This window comes from Leuresthes tenuis, unplaced genomic scaffold, assembly GCF_036924035.1.
Source record: "Leuresthes tenuis unplaced genomic scaffold, fLeuTen1.0.hap1 SCAF_24, whole genome shotgun sequence".
Lineage (NCBI taxonomy): Eukaryota > Metazoa > Chordata > Actinopteri > Atheriniformes > Atherinopsidae > Leuresthes > Leuresthes tenuis.
The window spans coordinates 10,571,566-10,591,090 of NW_027325378.1; the positions used below are offsets into that span (position 1 = coordinate 10,571,566).

The following is a 19,525-nucleotide window of genomic DNA, read 5'->3' on the forward strand; positions in this document are numbered from 1 at the left end:
TGTACATGTAGTGTTTAAAAGTTTGAGTATTCTTAAAAGGCAACATATAGAGACCAAAGTACAAGTCGAAAGCAAGAACTGTTTTCGAAAATATAGTTTCCGATAATAATTCCATGCCGCGTAGCAACACTAAATGTACATGCATGTGTTCGTTTGTCACACACACTTTGGGGTTTTGCCAAAAACAAGGATTGTGCCATTTAAGTCTGAGCATTTACTGTCAGATGAAGGTACGCGATGCCAAAAGGCATCACACGTTTCTTTAGTGTTTTCGTATATGCATTTATTAATGTCATGTAATTGGAATCTGTAAAAGCTGTACAGGACAAGAAGAAAAATCCAACATGTTAATATTGTATTACATCTAATAAATACTTTATTGAGAGGACAATGTTCAGTTTTGTTGCAGCAGTTATTTCCTTAAAGCTGAGTGAATGACAAGCGTACATAGTTGAGAGGTTTTAGCACCCAATCAACTGAAACCTAAAAAAAACACATTCATTGATGCACTAACTGATATTTATTGATTTAGGTTTGTTGACATTTCAAGAGAAGCTGATGTCATTCCAAATGCCATTTCCTGTGTGTGTTAACTGCCTTTAGCAGCACTTTTCATGCATTCCCCATGTTAAGCTGTTACTAGAGTATTTCTTTTAGTTTCCTGTTATAAATTAACTGTGTTTTTGCTGGAGGACGCTACAAAAGAACGGATGAGAAAAGGTATGTCTGGCAGAAACGCATCTTCAAGTTGTTGCCTACAACTTTTTCATCTGCGCCATTAAGTCTTCAAGGCTCTGCTCAGTCTCCTCCACCGTCTCCCCGCTTGTTTTGTCCTGGTGCAAACACAAGAAACCGTGATGTGGTTTTAAAAGGCCTCATAATCAATTCAAAGACTTGGAAAAAAAGTTGTGTAAAATCATAGGATTTTTTGAAAACATTATTTTCCACAACATTACATGGCCAGATACTGCTATTATTTTACATCAGTAAGGTGTAAAATGACAACTCCATTTTAAACGTTTGTTGCTAAACTCTTCAGAAAAGGATTAATCTTTTTTTTAAAAAATGGACTAATTAGGAATACTAACTTGAGCAGGAATGGTATAAGCCACAGTGATGCCCTCTGGGAGGTCAGGCACAGCCCCTGATGCAGCCTGTAACTCTGCATCAGTTACCTCTGATACCAGTTCAATACCTGCACAGTACGACTTCATGTTAGCACATCCAGCCAAACAACACTATGTTACGTATCAGTCTCTGTAAGCCCCACTGGTTGCTTTTGCTCACCCCATTCATTGTCTTCGTGTACGACCTCCTCTTCTTCCTGCACAACTTCCACCTTTGGTCGCTCTGCTTCTTTCTTCTAAATGGAAAAGGTTACACAGACAGAAACAGTGAGAATTTCCTAACTAACGCTGAAAGCCTAACACAAACAGTGAGCATGCACACCTTGTACTCATCCTGCTGTCGCCTGCAGTGGTGATCGTTACACTGGGGGTTGGCTTTCATGGCCATGGTGGGGAAGAAGTCCTGCATGGCATTGTAGCCAAGATAGTAACTGACAGTTCCAAACTTCAACAGATACCTGGAGGACAAAACATGTTATTAACCATGTTTAAAGTCACCTATTAAGCATTTACACCAACTTTATATTTTAGGATTCAACTTAGCTGGAAATAATGCCAACATACTTGAGGACATTTTGTACCAGGAGGCCTGCAACAACTCCCATTGTTGTTGGTAAGCTAGCAGCACACACTCCTTCCCGTTTTAGCGTCTTCTCGTCAATGTTAGCAGCTACCACCAATGGCGGTGCACACTAGCAAAAGATTTTGTACCGTTTTACATGTGGCCAAGCGCCATTTCAAAGGTAAACAAAAAGTGTTGTTTGCATGCGGACGTACAGCAAAACAGGCCGTCTCCCCAGGACTGATGAGCTGGATGTGTCCCGATACAGCATTCTCACTCACACCAGACTCCATCCAGATCTGACCGAGTTCATTACAGGCCTGAAATAAACACGACAAACATAATGCAATCTGAAAGCGAATCTGTTTGACCATTTCTCTCTTCTTCTGGCAGAGATATACTTACTGTATTGATGGCCATTCTGGCCTCAAAGTTGTCGACACAGCTCAGGATCAAATCCACCGGTTTCCCTTCTTCCAGTCCCCCATTACTGAAAAAACGCAATCATTTGTTGTAGTGACATTTGCTAAATTAAAGGGCGTAGAAGGTAAAGGTCTACAAAGTGTAAATAGTCATGCAAACCTGACGCGATCCATGAAATGTGTGAAATTCTCCACTGTTGTGATGTTATAGTTATGGGTCTCAAACGCCACATCTGGATTAATGTTTCTGTTGGGAAAAGGGAGTTGCATCTAAGTAAAAGAAATGTACTGAGTGGCTGTGGGTGGAGGAGCAAGTGGCTCCCGGTTGACCACAGTGTACCTGAGTGTGTGCTCGGCTGCTTCCACTTTACTGAGGCCCGCCTGGTGAGGCTGGAAGAACAGTCTGTTCATGTTGGCCAGCTCGACTTTATCATAGTCAAAGAGGAGCAGCTGTGACACCAAAAAATATATATGAGTGAGAATGATCACAAGGACAAAGAACAGAGTCATATGGATAAGCATCCACAATTTTTTTTCTTTTAAAATGGGTAAAGGTTCTATTACCTTACCAATGCCACATCTCGTGAGCATTTCAGCTGTCACGCTGCCAACACCCCCGACACCAACTACTGCTACTGTGAATGTCCGGATTTTCTGTCAACACATAACATTAACACATAACAATTAATCCATTTAAGATAACATAAATTACATTTTTTAAAAAGCCTGACAGCTGGCATCTGAGCAAGGTATCAGGTCAACTCCAGTTCCTCCTCATTATGACATTTCTGGCCATATCATTTCTGAAAAGAGCGATTAAATACCTCATAATCATCCACGATTCCCATTCGCTTTAAAGCCATTAGGCGGCTGAAACAAAAACAGAGCTGAGATTAGCTCGTGCTCAATGAGGTACATTCATTTGAGAAATGGGCGACTCACAAGGCGTCGCCTGTCAGAGCTGTAAGAGCACTAAGCACTTATTTTTTTATTCAAAAGTCAAATTAATGGGCAATAAAAAAACGAATAATAATAATAATCACCTGTACGGGTTGGAATCCACGACTTCGGCGCTCATTTTGTCAATTTTGGGTCTATTTAGCGCCTGGTTGTGAGCATCTTCCACGACACATTGCTTCTGCTTACACTTTATCAGCTCATTTTCCAGCTCTCGCACCCTCAGCTTCAGCTCCTCCACCGTCGCCATTAGCAAATCTAAAATCGGCACCAAAAAAATGAGGACGAAATGTGATGTTACGGGCAACTCGCCGGACGTAAACGCAGAATAAAATCGGTACGGAAAAGTACACGTCTTCGCTTCCCAAATCAGCTGTCAGGATGTGTGCTTCCAGAAACAGTGTCCGTGCAGGAAACGAGCTCAGATACATTCAACCGTTCCTACATCGGTGGTGAATTGTTTTAACGTCCACTAAAGGATTTTAGCAGACGGTTGGGTTGAACAAAGTTTTGTAATTATCTTTTCACGCTCAGCTTAACGTCTGTAAGAAATTGGGTTATACATATACATACATATTTCTACTTTTCGTTGGTGTGTTTATGCGTTAGTGGTCCGACCACTATCAGTCCTGATAGTGGGAAAAGTTGGGTTGGTAAATCAGCTCAGCAATGTGTGGTAATGATTAATCCCGAACACTTCGACATGGAGGAGCTGACAACTCCTGTGCGACCACAACATAAATTCAATGTCTGCAGTCTTCAAAGATATTTGGCTTTCGAGTCACGGATGTCAAATAATGACACACTCACTGTCAGGCAGTACAGGTAATATGATTAGTTACAGTTGGCTCTTTTCATTATCTTCCAAAGCTAATATTGTATAGCACGCTGAAGACGTATCTGTTATCTTTTCAGTACTGGTCAGTCAAACCCAACCTTCCTAATCCAGACACCCTCAAAGAGCTTTGTCCTCAGGAAGCGGCCGCCAGGTGAGCTGCTCCCCGGGGCTCACAAGGTAAAGTTCCACCTCTTAATACCTCGACAAACACTTAAGCAGAGGTTTTAGGACTGTGTGGTTGATTTTGTTTTTTTTAATGATTACATAAGTTTTGCAAATGAATGCGTTTGCAGGACTCATGTTGTGTGCAGTTGTGTCTTTTCTCCAGCAGAGGGAGTAACGGGGTTTGGTTATTCACACGTTCAGCTCTCTGTCTTGTTTACTTTCAGGGAACATCAAAATTGTTGTGCAAACACCACATTTGACAGAATTATGAGAGTAGTTTAAGTCGCTGTGGAATTTATAGATGCTAACATAATGAAAAATGTGTTAATCTGCAAATTCTTCTCAGAAATGCCCTGGAATGAGCCGTGTAATTTGGTTCTCATGAATCTTAGCCTGGTTTAAAAAAAAAAAAAAAAAGTTGTCCAATTTCAAACGCTTTTAATTAAACTGGGTTATGGAAGACATGTTTGACTGTAGATGTTGCTTGACATTTTGTGTCCTGCAAAGTTCAATTTGCAATCGAGAGGACACCAATCTCCGTTTTCATGTGTGCAGGTGGACAGGGAGTATCGGGTGCAGAAGGCCCTTTTCTCCACTGGTTTCCCAGTGCCTCAGCCCCTCTTACACTGCACTGATGTTGACATCATAGGTACAGAGTTCTACTTAATGGAACATGTCAAGGTAAGTTAGTGCACCCGGATATCACACGGTTGTCAAGTCATCAATTCATACAATTCACTCTGTTAATTATTGTGAACATAATGAACATTGAAATGATGAAATGGGCTGTTTTAACATTTGTAATATATTCCCAAGTGTCCACGTATATGTATTTTACAACAACATAAGGACTTAGTTTGAGTTGAAAATGAGATTTTTAGGAAAGTTCTACTGTTGATCATCTGCCTCTGTTGAGCAGGGACGTATCTTCAGAGATCTCCGTCTTCCTGGAGTGAGTCCGGCTGAGAGGACCGCTCTGTATGTAGCTGCAGTGGAAACGCTGGCAAAGATGCATTCCCTGGACATTGAGTCACTGAACCTCGAAGGGTTTGGAAGAGGGCCGGGTTACTGCAAGAGACAAGTGAGATAGCACATTGTACTCATCGTACATCAAATCTGCTAATTGAATCAGATTGGTACCATCGAGAAATGTCTTTTTCATCTTGAAGGTGTCCACCTGGACAAAGCAGTACACTGCGGCAGCCCACAGAGACATCCCAGTCATGAATGAGCTCTCCGACTGGTTGATGAACAATTTGCCAGAGAACGATGACGAGGTCACGCTCGTCCATGGAGATTTCCGATTGGACAACTTGATATTCCACCCAACAGAGGTGCAGCTTCTGTGGTTGTTATTATCAGAGGTCTGTGCTGCGTTTGTCAGCGGTTACTTCACGGTGTGTGTTTGGTGTTATAAGGCACGTGTGATAGCAGTGTTGGACTGGGAGCTGTCTACCACCGGGAACCCATTAGTAGACCTGGCCTACTTTCTGATGCCTCACTACTGGCCCGCAGATTTCAACATTGTCAGCCAGATGGGCAGTTTAAAAGAAATAGAAGGTAAAGCCGACATTTGAAAATAACCGAAAAAGATTAATATAATCAATTGATTGGATTGATTAATTGTCGTATTTTTCTAACATCTTTGTCTTGTGATTATTTAACATGCTGACTAGAGGTCTATGCTTAATCCTCACTGTGCAGGTGTTCCAGCTGTTGGCGATCTGATCTCCATATACTGCAGGTGTCGGGGGATCCCATTTGCGTTGCCAAAATTAAATTTCTACTTGGCTCTTTCCGTCTTTAAAATGGCAGCCATTGCTCAGGTTTGCAGTGAAACTGTCAACCATTTTGGCATGCAGTCAGTTGGTGTTGTTTTCCCGAATACAGATTAGTTTTGACTCATGTCTGTTTTGGGTTTTTCTCTTCTCATTAGGGGATCTATGCTCGCCACCTGCTGGGTAACGCCAGTGCACCCAACGCAGCTCAGTTCGGACAGAGTGTGGAGCCCGCAGCTGAGATAGCCTTGCAGCTTGCAAAAAGGTTAATTGCAGTAATGAAATGATTATCTTGCAGAAACGCACTGTTATCTACATTAGAATATGATTTTATATACTCGATGATTACACATACCTGCTGGTATCGAATTAGAAATTATCAAAATTCATTGTTATAGTGTGCCAGAGAGCTGATTGTGTCCATCTGCTGACTGATCTTAAGCCAGCCGCCGTTGGAATTTGGCATCCAGCTGCTGCTTCCACTATTCCCTGCTGGTTTTTAACATTTGAGATGTGTTTTCAATGCCAGGCCTCTCACAGGTCCAACAAGAGACAGGCTGTTCCTCCAAACGGCCAAAGGCCAGGCTGTTCTCCAGCAGGTCAAAGACTTCATGCGACAATATGTGCTTCCAGCTCAAGAGGTCAGTGCCAAGAGCTTCCAAGAACAGAAGAGATTTGTTTTCTCTGATGGGCATTTAGCGCAGACGCGAGAGGATTTGACAGAGCAGTTCATTCATGCAATCAGGATTAATGAATTAGAGTGAGAAAACAATGAGTCTGTTGATTATTTAACTTGTATTGCAAGCAAAATCATCATCATCGTTGGCTGGACATCAAAGAACTATTATTGCGCCGTATTAATGCCTTTTCCTTTGTGAAAGAACTGGGCACAGTGCAACATAAAGAACCACAAACTGTTGTAATGGGATCTCTATGTCAACATACAGTATTTACTTATTATTTTTGCATGTAACCACGAATGAACAATGTCCTGTATTGAGAGTAATGTCTGAATGGGATTGATTACTTGTCTTACAAATAGAAAATGTTGTATTTTCCACAGGAGGTTGCAGAATTCTACAACAAACACGCTCAGTCTCCACAGAGGTGGTACACACCGAAAGTAATAGAGGATCTGAAGGTATGTGGTAATAATGCTGCATCTCGTTTTAATTTGGAAATCCAGTCTCTTTCCTGCAAAGAAAAAACAAATTCATTCACGAGGCAAAGCATTCAATAAATCACACCACGTCCTAGCAAGCTCGATATCCTGGTCTATTCAAATCTAGTCTAAATTGTTCACCGACCCACTTACTCTGCATGCTACAATGGAGCATTAATCACAACTTAAATACAAACTAAAATACTTGAAAACTGTTATTTCTTGCCATCAAAGCCTGGCATCGAACATGGTATAGTTTCTTTTTTGAGCTCCTTCTGTGTCCGTGTCCAGGTGAAAGCCAGGCAGGCGGGGCTGTGGAACCTTTTCCTGCCTGCAGTTAGCGGACTCACTCAGCTGGACTACGCCTTCATCGCAGAAGAAACTGGACGTTGCCTCTTTGCCCCCGATGTCTTTAACTGCCAGGCTCCAGGTGAAGAATTCTAAAATGTTGTCAGAATTTGAGATCATTTAAAGGCTTTGGGGTACCGTGACGTGTCAGTTCCGTCAGTGACGTGGCTTTTCCTAAAACACAATCTTGCTCTTTTCCTGTACTGCATATTCTCTCACGTCCTGGTCCTCTCAATTTTTAACCATAACATGCTTAATTTGTTTTGGTTGATTTTGGGGGATTAAACAGACATTTTCTGAAGTAAAAATTTCCATATTTGGTCTGGGTTTTTTTTTGGTTTTTTTTTTTTTTGTCAGAGAGGTCCACAGGAGGTAATTAGTTCCCCAAAAAAAAGTTACAATTACAGGAGGATGATGTGCTATTACTCCTCTCCACAGACACGGGAAATATGGAGGTGCTTCACATGTTTGGCAGTGAGGAACAGAGAAAGAAATGGCTGGAGCCTATGCTAAAAGGAGAGATCCGCTCCTGCTTCTGTATGACAGGTATTTCCATGGTGACTGAAAAAGAAAACAAATCTCAAGCATCAGGAGAGTGACTGTGCAGATTAACTGTGGTTTTCTGCCAATACATTCCAGGGAAGGTTGTGCTCTTAAAAAAAAAACTAAAAAAACAGCCAGGTTACACTAAGCACTGCTGCTACTGAGACTGTAAAAAGTGTCTTTGAAGGCGTTACTTGTCAGCAAAAACCAACACCAGTTCACATTGAGTAATTATTCCCTGTTTTGTACCCTTTTGCTTTTCATGCTGCCTGGAAACAGCGACATGCTGTTGCCGGAGGTGGTTTCATTGAGTGCAAACACCACTGTGGTTTTTCTTAATACACATGGTGATTAGGACTGTTTTTCTCATGTCTTTTGTCAGCGGTTTGTCTATTTATTATACTGAATGATGAAGTACAGGCATTTCCATCTCGTGTCGGTAAACAGTTTCTACTTCTGACTCAGTTAACACTCATCTGCTGTTTTTTTTTAAATAAAAGTGCGTGAGTGCGCTGTATTTACATTAACCACCTGTTTAAGTTTAGGCTGGAATCCAGGCAGCGCACAAAACAAAGGCAGGAGACTGTAAAACTTGTTTGTCTCACAGCTAATTCTTTCCGTTTAAAATTTGAACGTCGTGTCCCCTTTTCCCAGAGCCTGACGTTGCCTCCAGTGATGCGACAAACATGGAGTGCAGTCTGCGCAGGGATAAAAACAGCTACATCATAAATGGCAAAAAATGGTGGAGCAGTGGTAAGTACATGAAATGTCATCCAGTCCTGAAAATGGAAGAATCTGCTGGCTTAAAATGACTCAAAATGCCACCAAAGAACTCTAGACTCTCGTGTAGTTTTATTTACAATAACTGTACTTGCTTTTTAACTTGTTTGGGGAAAAATCCATAAACCATGGAATGTGGAACCGGATAATGTCATTGTCCTCCCAAGCGCTTTTCTGAAAAAGTTTGGGTTTATATGCAAACAAGATGTTAGGAAAGCTAAAGCCCTAAAGAGATACATACTAAGCCAAACTGCCATATGGGCAATAAAAATTTTTTTAAAAAAAAGTGCAGATGACTCATACCATAAGCTTTGTATAACATAAACACTTTTTAATTATCTTGAAAATCTATTTCATTCAGGAAAATATGGGTTTGGTTTGATGATTGAACCAGTGTAAAGTCATAGGATTCCAGCCACAATACATAATCGGTGTATTGTTAGAGATTCAAGTTGGAAAAACAAGCATGAAGACAACAAACTAAATGCTGTTGTAACATGTTGTAGTACATGTGAATGATCCTAGGAGCATAACAGTGTGCTTTAGAGCATTTGCCGTATGTTTCGATTCTCTGGACTGACAGACTAATGTATGTGAGATGATACTTTTCCGGTGAATGTCGCGATTCAGATTGTCTGTAATTGGGTAAACCTAAGCTTGATTTTTGTGGTCAAAACGGCACAGCAATTTAAACTAGCATGTAGAAATGTTCTGCAAGCTAAAGTTTGAAGCACTCATGCTCAGAAATGAATGAATGAATGGATGGTGAACCATAGATATTATTATGCACCTCATCAGTTTCTGTGGAGTCACAATATTTCTCTTACGGCCTAATTTCTGCTTTCAACTTAACAGTTGCTATGCAGTTAATGTTTCTTTTTATCTGTCACGCAACTGTGGCTTGTCAGTTCCATCTTAGCATTTCTCTTTTACTCGAGAGTGAAATTTCCATCAGTAGAATGAATATGCTCTGCCAGCATGAGTGTATATCCATGTTAGGAAAGAATGTGGGCGTTTGTATGGCCAATTTCATAGTTTCTGTGACCTGCGGTTGCTGCCATAGCAAAATATCCAAGAGTGGAAATGAAATGTTTTGGGTTTTTTTTATGCCGTGAGTCACAAAGTCCAGGCTGATTCACTCCAACTTCATTTATAACAAGAAGAGAAGTGAAACTTGATATGGTTGTTTTGATTTAATATATATTCTTGGGTGATGTTGCTATGGTAAATTCATTCTTTCCATTTGGATGTCCACTGGCAGGTCCTCACTCACGTGTTTCATTTGTTTCCCAGTACATTGTCTCAGATGCTTGGATAAGGACACTGCAGTGTCTCTTCATAAGGACACTGCATTTAAAAAAAAAAAAATTTAAAAAAGTGTAATCGTCCATTTCAACACAGAAACCAAATTTAATTGTAAATACAATTTTTTGCGACTAACAAAGTCATTTGTGTTTATTTTATGGTCCATTTTACCCGGAGTATGTGCCTAATTATTGTTTAATAACATGTCCATTAAAAATAAGAGCCATACATGTACAATAAGACTTAACACATATAAATGATAATTACATTTATGTTTACTGTTTACAGCCTTTTATGGGCCAGATACGTCTATAATAACTTTTCTGTCCATTTTGCTGAATTGGGTGGGGATTCATTATCTTTTTTTTTTAATGGTAGTAGCAACTGCCAGATTTTTAAGTCGTTTATCCCGCCTTCTCTAATTGGGTCAAAAAGGAGGAAACGCAACCCACAATGTCTGCAAGTGCTCAAAATTGTAGTTGTTGAAAATGAGAAATTTGAAGCAGATTTGCGTATGGGGAAGGGGGATGTGCTTGAAAGTTTTACAGAATACCAACTGCAGGTGTCCTCTCTGCTGTGCTTCAGCTCTGGTTCCAGAGGCCCTCTATGCAGATGTGGCCGCCGCACATGGTGGCTTGGATTAATCATTAATCCACACACACACACACCACAGAATGATGCTGTTTCTGTCTTTACCATTCGCACTTTCTCCAAAGCTGTTTGTTTCAAAGACCCCCGTTGCTAAACGGGAGGGTGTGTCGACCTTGCCAGTGCAACTCTGTGGTGTGGAGGCTACATAAGCCTATCCCATGGGCATGATAATGCACGGAAATTACTCCCAGACCTGCAATCTTTTATCTTTATCCTTTCAGCATTTGTGCTCTGCTTCCACAGTCACATATGTAAACCAGTAAAAACATGGTAACCATTATCAGTAGTTTAAAGTGGAATCACACGATTCTTTAGCACTTTTGGTCTCCTTTTGACTAAAGAAAGATTTTCGGGTAAAATGGATATGGTAAAATGTTATGTTTGAATGTGAGGCGTGTATTTAATTACAATAATCATTTGATCGTTTACTGTTTAAAAAAAATGCCATGTACATTTGAGAAAGATGCCTGATGCCTTATGGATACACGGTGCTATCCACGTAGTTATAGAGCCAGCCTCCTTTGGGTGTTATTGCTGCGTTTCGATCTCAAATTCAAATGCCAAATATGGAACAGATACTTCAGCGTGTTGTTGTCACTTGTCGAGTTCTTTTCGCGACCCAAGGTCCTAAAAAAAAATTTTTTTTCTTGTTTACCTATTTTTATCTGACAGTATACAATGAACTGTTTGTTTTTCCTGGGTCTCTAGTCATGGGTCTGCTTGGAAATGATTTAATTAGGATCCTAAGCGTTTTCCTGTTCCGTCTCTCACACCTGGTTTTCATTCATGACCTAGGACGGTACCCTGTAATTGGGTTTGGTTTTATTGCTACTGCACATGAAAAAAAGGTAAGCAGGAACATTCTTTTGTTTTTAAAAATCTGTTGGTTGTATCTGTGGGTGATATGGTCTGAAAGTCTTGCCAAACTAAGCTGAATTCTCTTTATCACAGTGTGAAGAGGTTTTAGTCAACAGTTGGATATATGCCAGGCCATCCAACACACTGAGCCAAGATTGGATATGCTCTGAGTGTTTGAGGGTGAGCCTGGCATAATGTTATTTGATGGTATTTAACAGGAAAAAAGAAAAAAAACGAACTGAACTGACTCGTTACTGTAAATCATTTTCTCTTTCAAGCCCATGTTATTGAAATAAACAAGGATAAGTGTATGAAAAACGGCAGTTAAGTTTTAGGCTTCTCCAAGGAACATGCAGTTTTGCTGTTTTCTTGTCTGATAGCATGGAAGGCTCCTTCCCGCTGTGTGCTGTCTTGTCTTTGTTTGCCAAATGTTTTTCGATTCAATGGGTCACCCACTGTGCAATCAAGCCATCCGTCATCCCAACCAAAAGCCACGGGATGTGATGAAATGGGATGCAGATGAGCTCTTGGAAGACAGCACAGATTGTAAAGCCGAGTTGGATTTGTTGTGAAAAACTAAAGGGACGCTCCGAACAGCTTGAGATTCTGCTGCAATTAATTGAAACAGATGCATGTCACTGAAAGGCTTTGTTTTTTTTATTTAAGAAAATACATAATTTATACAAAATACTTAGTGTTTATAAAGTTAATTTACATATGTTTTTAACCCCAAAAATTAATGTGTGGATATTGGTATCTATCTTGTATCATAGTTAGTGTATGAAAATACATATACATTACACAGACATGCAGTATTGTATGGCATTTATAGTGGATACATGTCGGAGTCTTAGATAGTGAAGGTGCTGGTATCTTGGTCATCTGAACCAGACTGGGACTGATTCTGACTTTGTGTGTGGAGCGCAATCTCCACTGCTGGCTCCTCATTGATTTGTCTTGAGTGTCTCCCCAGTCGCTGTCCAAGGTGCTTAGCAGCCTTTAGGACGTGACCTCTGAAAGAGGACCCGACAAAGGCATAGAGGATAGGGTTAATGCAGGCGTGGGTGAGTGCCAGGCTCTCCGTCACCTGGAGAGCACGGTCCAGGCCCTTGCTGACTTCGCAGTCGGTCACGAGAATGTAAATTATATCCATCGCTCGGACCAGCTTAACCACATTGTAGGGCAGCTGGGTGAGAAGGAATACAGCCACCACAGCCAGGAGGACCCGCAGGGCACGCCACTTCCGTTCTCTCCGCACCCCAGGAGCCTTACTCAGCGCCCTCCCCACCCAGCAGTAGCACACCACCATGACCAAGAAAGGCAGAAGGAATCTAAGAATCACTTCCAGCAGCTCCAAGGCAGCCTTTGCAGGTAGGGCCATACTGGTAGGGTAGACAGCTGTGCAGCTAATTCTGTGATGGGAGTGCTTCAGTGTGGAGAAGATAAGTTCAGGAAGGCCAAGAAAGCTGGCTACACCCCACAGTACAAGACACACCAGGAGCCACTGCCTCCTCCCCTGTCTGGTCGTCCCTGTTCTGCCTGTTGGATTTTGGGTTACAGCCCAATAGCGGTCCACACTTATACATGCCAGCAGCAGCATGCCACAGCTAAAGTTGGTACTGTAGAGAAAGGAGGTGAGCTTACAGGCTACTGAACCCAACATCCAGCCATGGACGGCATCAGCCGCCCAAAATGGTAGGGTGAAGAGAAGCAGCAGGTCTGAAATGGCCAGGTTCAGGATGCACACGTCTGTCAGGGTTCGTAGTCTCAACCGCGATGTGTAGACCACCACGACTAGGGCATTCCCTGCCAGCCCCACCACCAGAGCCAGGGCATAGATGATGGGGAGGAAGATGCCACCAAAGGAACGCACTGCTTCTTTGTCACAGATGCTGTGTTCATAATTATAATCATAACTTTCATTGAGACTGGGGTCCTCGTCGTCATGGTAATAGAAGTCCTCCATTTTTGTCTGCACAAAAGAAAAAACTGGGTAAAATTAGGAGAAGCTTTTATCCAATTTTAAATGGGAAAACATTTGCCTCTGCCATCTTTAGTTGTTCACACATTAATAAAGTATGAAGTAAACAAGAAATAGGAAATTACTGTCAGAAAAGGAATCTCTTCTGCATGGTTTCCCTAATGATTTAAGTCCTGCCTGTCGGAAATGTGTGTGAGCTTGAGTAACCACAGCAAACACAACTCTACTGGGGGGGGGTTGGATAGCCTCTTCTTACCTATTGAATTGAGTTAGTTAGTATGCTGCTGGATGCTAAGTGATCCACAGACTTCAGGAAATTGCAGCTTCTCTTTAATTTAGCCTTGAATCGCAGGGAAAGGATGATATCAGTATTTCTAAGAAGTCTTCTCTAAATTTGCTCAACACAGTTCAACTTTGTTGTCTGTCTTTTACGTATAAATGTAAAGTTGCCTATAGGAACGAGACAAGAATGGCAGGAAATGCGTTTAAAGAGGAATGAAGATAACACACGAGTGCATGGTTTGTTGCCAGATTGAATTTCCAGGATGCTGGTTTTACTGGAACGTGCTGGTTCAATGGGACAGTGACACTTTGATTCAGACTCACTGCGATGTCCCAACTGTTCACTGCAGACAGCTGCATGCACAAACACTGACACTGAAAAATATCCACGAACCTCGCGTTGTTCTGTATGATACGGTTACTTAAAAATTCACTTAAGAGCCCGTGAAATCCCACAACAGAACATTCTTACACGATCCATTAACAATTCCTGGCTGAGAACCTAAATAAGTTGCTTGGAATAGTTGTGCATCATCTCTGGCTGATGACACCTGTTGCCAAAATGACGCGTGATTTTAAGAGAAGTGTTCAGGTTTGTTATATAATGAGCTATTATCTTATGAATGGGAGGAGCAGCAGCAATTCCAACAGATGTTCTTTGGAACATTCAGAAAATATGTGAAGTATTCGCTGCTGTCAACATCTGCGTGTCATTTGTAGCAGGTTTTTACACGCTTACTTGTTTTCTTAGAGGTCGTTTAGGTATTCACAGGCCAAATACAGCAAAGGTATTAATTAATGACATATTCATATGATTCAATTAATAAGTCTGCCGAACACTGTGAGCACTGAGTGAGAATTATGAAAGGCAGCTGATTAAAAAGGCTTAAGAAAAGTCACTGGATCAAAAATGCTGAGTTGTAGTGTGCAATCAGTGGTTTTAGTAGTAATGACATAGAGCATTCATGTTGTTACTGAGAAAAGACCTTTGGGATACTTCCTAACAGAGCAGCGTTAGCGAGACAAAGTTGTTATCATTACCTCACTTTACTTATGATAATATCATAAAAAAATCCAAGGCAGGACTTTGACTTTGAGTCTAAAGTGAACCTTTGACTGTGTAGAGAGAGAAAAAACCACAAAGCAAAATGCTTTGTCACGTGGGGAATGCAAAAAATGCAGGAACCCAGATTTTTGATTTGAAATAACAATTTCAAAAAGTACAAGGCCCTAACAATATTTCAGACACAGCATAACTCTGTTAGCTTGTAGTTTTGTTAGGAAAATGAAGTTTCTTACCTCTTTCACGCTCTTTCTGTGAGATTTGTAACGCTTCTATCAGTCCCTTGTTTATCACTCACAAACTGCTGTTATGTGTCCTGAGGAGAGACGTCTGTGCTCCAGGACTAAAGTGACTAATCTCAGCTGCAGCCCGCCCCGCTCACTTCCCTGCTGACACTCAAGAGCATGCCCTTTCTCCACGTAGCTCTGAGTGCGTTGGTGTGTCTTGCGTGTGTGTGCGCGCGCATTTTTGAGTGCAGGGCATTTCTGGGATTGGGTGGTTTAGATGAATGAAGATCCTCATTGTCTTTGTGAGTTTGAAGTGCTGCAGAGAAGTAGGTTGTTTTTCAGATGAAATGTGCACGTGTGCTCCCTCGACTCTCGGTCAGGCAGGGAGTGCCCTGCTTGCTGCTCTTTGTTTGTACGTGGGGGGAAAACGGAGGATAAAAGCGGGATTTGAAATAACATCTGATATGGATAATCTCTCTTTTTCCCATTCACAAAGCTTCAGAAAGGTCATTGTGATTAGTGTGGTTTGCAAGAATGCGGTCGTTATTGGTATAAAACGTGGAGTTTTGCACACTGTTCAGCAGCCTCCCTGTTTGTGCGTATCTGACTCATGATTTAATAGATTTTAAACTGAAATTTCCACGCAACACTGCTGACTCACCTCTGTTTGTTTTAAATACTATTGGCTCCTTTTGTTTTGTTTTTTTTCCTGCTTCCTCAGACTTTGTTAACGTGTTTTTAATATCCCTCTGTCCCTCATTCCTTCTCCTCTTGATTATGAGTGTACCCGGCAGAATTAAGCAAGCTGGTTTTGTAACTGAAACTGAAGAAATCGTAGATAATGAAAAGCACAACCCAAAACATTAGGACTCCTGGCTTTTTTTTTTAGTGTACCTTACTTTTTTTTTTTTTTAAAGAAATGTTACTTTTGTTTGCTGATGTTGGTTTTTTTTTTTTGAAGATCAATAACATGAGCTATTTTGATGTCACTCAGTCGGGAAGGTTTATTTTCATTCCACTGGGGATGGGACATGTAAGGGCACGACAGCAGGACTCACCTTGTATCAAAGACTCTCATAAGGGTTCACAGGAAAACCAAACTTGCTTGTGATTCAAACAGGCTTTCCGAGATGTGGTTTAAGGGTGGAGCGACATGTACATTTTTATGTTCTTTGTTGCATTGTTGTCATAATAAGTTAATGTCGGTTTGAATTTCCGAAGATTCGACCAAACATCTGTCCGGCTGAGTTTATCGGAACTGTTCTCATGCACTCGTGCCGCAACTCCTGTGCTGTGAATTTTCAAAAACTACCGTTGCCTGTTGCTGTCTGGTGTCCATATGCTCATCCTCAGGAGACGGTTTTTCCAGCTGGACAGAAATTTAAACAGGAAGGCAGACCATTGGTCATTCTGTGTTTGCCTTAGGCCTCGTGGGTTTAGTCTAAAAGGGAAACCCCAACCAGGGCAATTCTAGTGTATTCTGTGATTGGTCTTTTTTTTTTTTCTTTTTTAGAATATTTTTTTTTGAAAGCCCAGGAACAAAACAAGTAGAAGTAAAACACAAGTTTATTAAATTCAATAATGTGAATCGGGAAAGAATAAAAAGAAAATGCGACAAACGGAAAATTATATAAGAAAACACAATGAAACCGTGAACATTAGATATAACTCAACAAAAATTACAACAAAACTGAAAGCAACCTCCAAACAGAAAATACAAAAAAATTATGAATACGCGACAATAAAACAGAAAATGCAAAGAAAGAAGACAAAAAAAAACACTTTTCAGCAAACACAACCACTGTTGTTTTTGTTTGTTTGTTTGTTTTTGGTGTTGGTGCATCACTTCTTCCCCATTATTTGTTAGATTTCTTGTCAAACTAATCCATCTATGTTACATTGCCCTCTAGTGGCTGTTCTTCTTCTTCTTCTTTTTTTTTGTGTTATTATCCTTTTACAAGCCAAAAAGAAGTGTTTTTCACACAATCTTAAACAAACTTGATCTTCTTTCAGTGAAATATATTCCAAAAACTGTAGGAATCCATGTCAGGAAACGTAAATTAACCTGTGGCTTTTTCTCCTGTTGCGACATTAATCCGTCATCGGCTTCATCCGCGTTTAGGAATTTCAGGCAGCAAAGCCACAGTTTCCGAGCGTGTTCGGGTTATGGAACGGTTAAGGACACCCCCGCTCTGCAAATGAACATGAATGTCCATCAGCCACAGGATTTCTGCCTTGTTCCCGCAGGTGCAGGCAATCCCCAATGCAAAGTGGCCATTGTGATGTGCAGGAGTGGCTCTGAGGATGTCGGCAGCAGGTCAGTACAACGGGGAGAGATGTTTGACTGTGTCCTCTCACGGTTTGCATAAGAGTTCAGGCCTTTCTTGTCTTGTTTTCACCCACATTTTCTTTTTTTTCAAGATTTTTGCTATGAGCATACCAAATATTTCAATTGAGTGTCACTGTGTTGCCTTTATAGGAATGGTCTGGGCTTGTCTTAGCACCTTTGCACTTAGGTTTACAGGCTGTTTTTCCCACTGAACTTCCTCGTGCTGTACTTCTACTGAAACAGACTTTGACTTGGGACAGTTTTGTTTTCTTGTGTGCACTTACATTTTAACGCTAATCTTGTGATTGCCTACATGCTTGTCATGAAAATAAATCAATCTAATGTTGACATGCAATTGGCACTGATCTGTGTTACTCATCAGTTACAAGCAGGTTGGGGATTAAGTATTAAAGGGGGGAGCCACACCCGAGATATGCACACATTCTTTTGATTTTTGCATACAAACCACACCTTCACGGGAAGAATATAATGCAAAAAAAACCAGCAGCTGATTAAGAAACACCTCAACAGAATCGGTGCTGTGGCCCAAGTATGGTGACCTTTTTGTGAACCTGTTTCTCAGGCATGGCCAACACAGTATGATCCTCGTACCAATGGACACACCCGGTGTAAAGCTCGTCAGACCGATCACAGTGTTTGGACAGGATGGTAAGATCTGCCTTGTTGTTACACATCATCTTTTCGCACGGGGACGAGGAAGTTGAGCTTTCCTGGCCTAATTTAACTCTTTTTTTCCCCCGTTTCTGCGCTCAGACGCCATCCATGGTGGCCACTTTGAGGTGCACTTTGAAGATGTCCGCGTGCCTGAATCCAACATTATTCTGGGTAAAAGCTCTCATTTGTTTTCCACTCATTTACTCAAGCTGCTAAGATGCAAGCTGCTCCTGTAGAGAAATCTGGACTAGGAGTCGTTAGACAGAAGTGTGGTTTGTCTCTTCTGTGACCATTCAAGGTGTCTCTGTTTCTATCCCACCTTTTTCACATCCAGGAGAGGGCAGGGGATTTGAGATCGCTCAGGGGCGGCTGGGTCCAGGTAGGCTACATCACTGCATGAGAGCCGTTGGCTTAGCTGAGTTTGCTCTCGAGCTGCTGTGCCGACGGGCTGCTTCCAGACGCACGTTTGGAAAAAAACTCTACCAGCATGTGAGTGAGTTAGATTCCTACAACTGTAGTCATTTCAGGTCAGAGGTGTTTTGTGTTGAGCTTTTTCCAAACTGTTGACGTTAGTGGTGGGATTTTCAGCCACAGCTCGGGGACATCTGCTCTCTATCTTGTGTTATGTGTAGGAGGTTGTTGCTCACTGGATAGCCGAATGCCGTCTTATGATAGAGCAGACCCGCCTGTTGACTCTCTCTGCAGCACAAGCTCTGGATACACTGGGCAGCCAGGCTGCTCGTAAGCAGGTAAGACTGTTCTGTTTTGAGTGGTCGCACGCAGTGTTCTTACATTACAAACTTGATCCTATTTTCATATGCTAGACTGTTGACTTCTTTGGCACCGAGCATCGCATTTTTGAGAAATTGTGCACATCAGCAGCACACTTACATAAATGTGTAGTACCAGACTTAAAAATGCATCCCTGTTGCTGTACATTAGATTGCGATGATCAAGGTGGCAGCAGCCAGGATGGCCTGTAAGGTGGTGGATTACACCATCCAGGTGCACGGAGGGGCAGGCGTGTCGGGAGACTTCCCTCTCGCACAGATGTAAGTTAGCAAAGGAAAAAAAAAAAAAAAATAACAGTAATTAGTCTTAAACTGATCTCTCCTAATGGCAGAAAAACACTCGTCTTCAGGTACTCATATGTGCGAACTCTGCGCATCGCTGATGGACCGGATGAGGTGCACCTCTCCTCCATAGCACACCTAGAACTGAAGGATCAGCTAAAGAGGGCACAGGCGAAGCTCTGAGGAGGCCACATTAAACTAAGAGTTTCTCCTCAGCAGTGCCTTGATTTATACGTCCAAAATCAGTGACCATGATTAGCCTTATTAGTGTTAACACCACTGTGATTCTTTACATAAAGCCCCTACCTTCCATGTATTGTTGAAGTAAAAGAAAAAAATGTAAATAAATATCTTGCTCAGACAATTAGAAGGACTTGATTTTTTTTTTTTAAGTCAGCT

At 41.5% G+C, this 19,525-nt stretch overlaps 3 protein-coding genes across 4 annotated transcripts; 1 reads left to right on the forward strand and 2 right to left on the reverse strand.

The window, feature by feature from the left end:
• Positions 1–353: 353 nt before the first annotated feature.
• Positions 354–3,472, reverse strand: uba5 (ubiquitin-like modifier activating enzyme 5). Of its 2 annotated transcripts, XM_072378173.1 has the most exons (12): positions 3,155–3,472; positions 2,936–2,981; positions 2,676–2,765; positions 2,452–2,561; positions 2,272–2,358; positions 2,095–2,179; positions 1,905–2,009; positions 1,692–1,819; positions 1,450–1,585; positions 1,288–1,363; positions 1,089–1,195; positions 354–833 (listed from the first exon to the last, which is right to left on the reverse strand). In XM_072378173.1, exons 1-12 carry the CDS (start codon positions 3,316–3,318, stop codon positions 756–758), a joined length of 1,212 nt encoding a protein of 403 aa, XP_072234274.1. In that variant the 5' UTR covers positions 3,319–3,472; the 3' UTR covers positions 354–755. The 2 variants fall into 2 exon arrangements, with proteins under 2 accessions (XP_072234274.1, XP_072234275.1); XM_072378174.1 differs by lacking the exons at positions 2,936–2,981; positions 3,155–3,472 and having other exon boundaries at positions 2,681–2,767.
• Positions 3,473–3,553: 81 nt separating this feature from the next.
• On the forward strand, positions 3,554–19,484 carry acad11 (acyl-CoA dehydrogenase family, member 11). Its single transcript, XM_072378172.1, has 20 exons — positions 3,554–3,893; positions 3,984–4,083; positions 4,627–4,752; positions 4,991–5,152; positions 5,241–5,405; positions 5,490–5,631; positions 5,776–5,897; positions 6,008–6,114; positions 6,379–6,490; positions 6,913–6,990; positions 7,303–7,441; positions 7,798–7,905; positions 8,557–8,655; positions 17,297–17,366; positions 17,962–18,047; positions 18,153–18,224; positions 18,388–18,542; positions 18,686–18,802; positions 18,996–19,105; positions 19,195–19,484. The coding sequence occupies exons 1-20, from the start codon at positions 3,748–3,750 to the stop codon at positions 19,307–19,309; spliced, it is 2,331 nt and encodes a 776-aa protein (XP_072234273.1). The 5' UTR covers positions 3,554–3,747; the 3' UTR covers positions 19,310–19,484.
• ackr4b (atypical chemokine receptor 4b) lies at positions 12,132–15,203 on the reverse strand. Its single transcript, XM_072378175.1, has 2 exons — positions 15,059–15,203; positions 12,132–13,468 (listed from the first exon to the last, which is right to left on the reverse strand). The coding sequence occupies exon 2, from the start codon at positions 13,460–13,462 to the stop codon at positions 12,347–12,349; it is 1,116 nt and encodes a 371-aa protein (XP_072234276.1). The 5' UTR covers positions 13,463–13,468; positions 15,059–15,203; the 3' UTR covers positions 12,132–12,346.
• Positions 19,485–19,525: the final 41 nt, after the last annotated feature.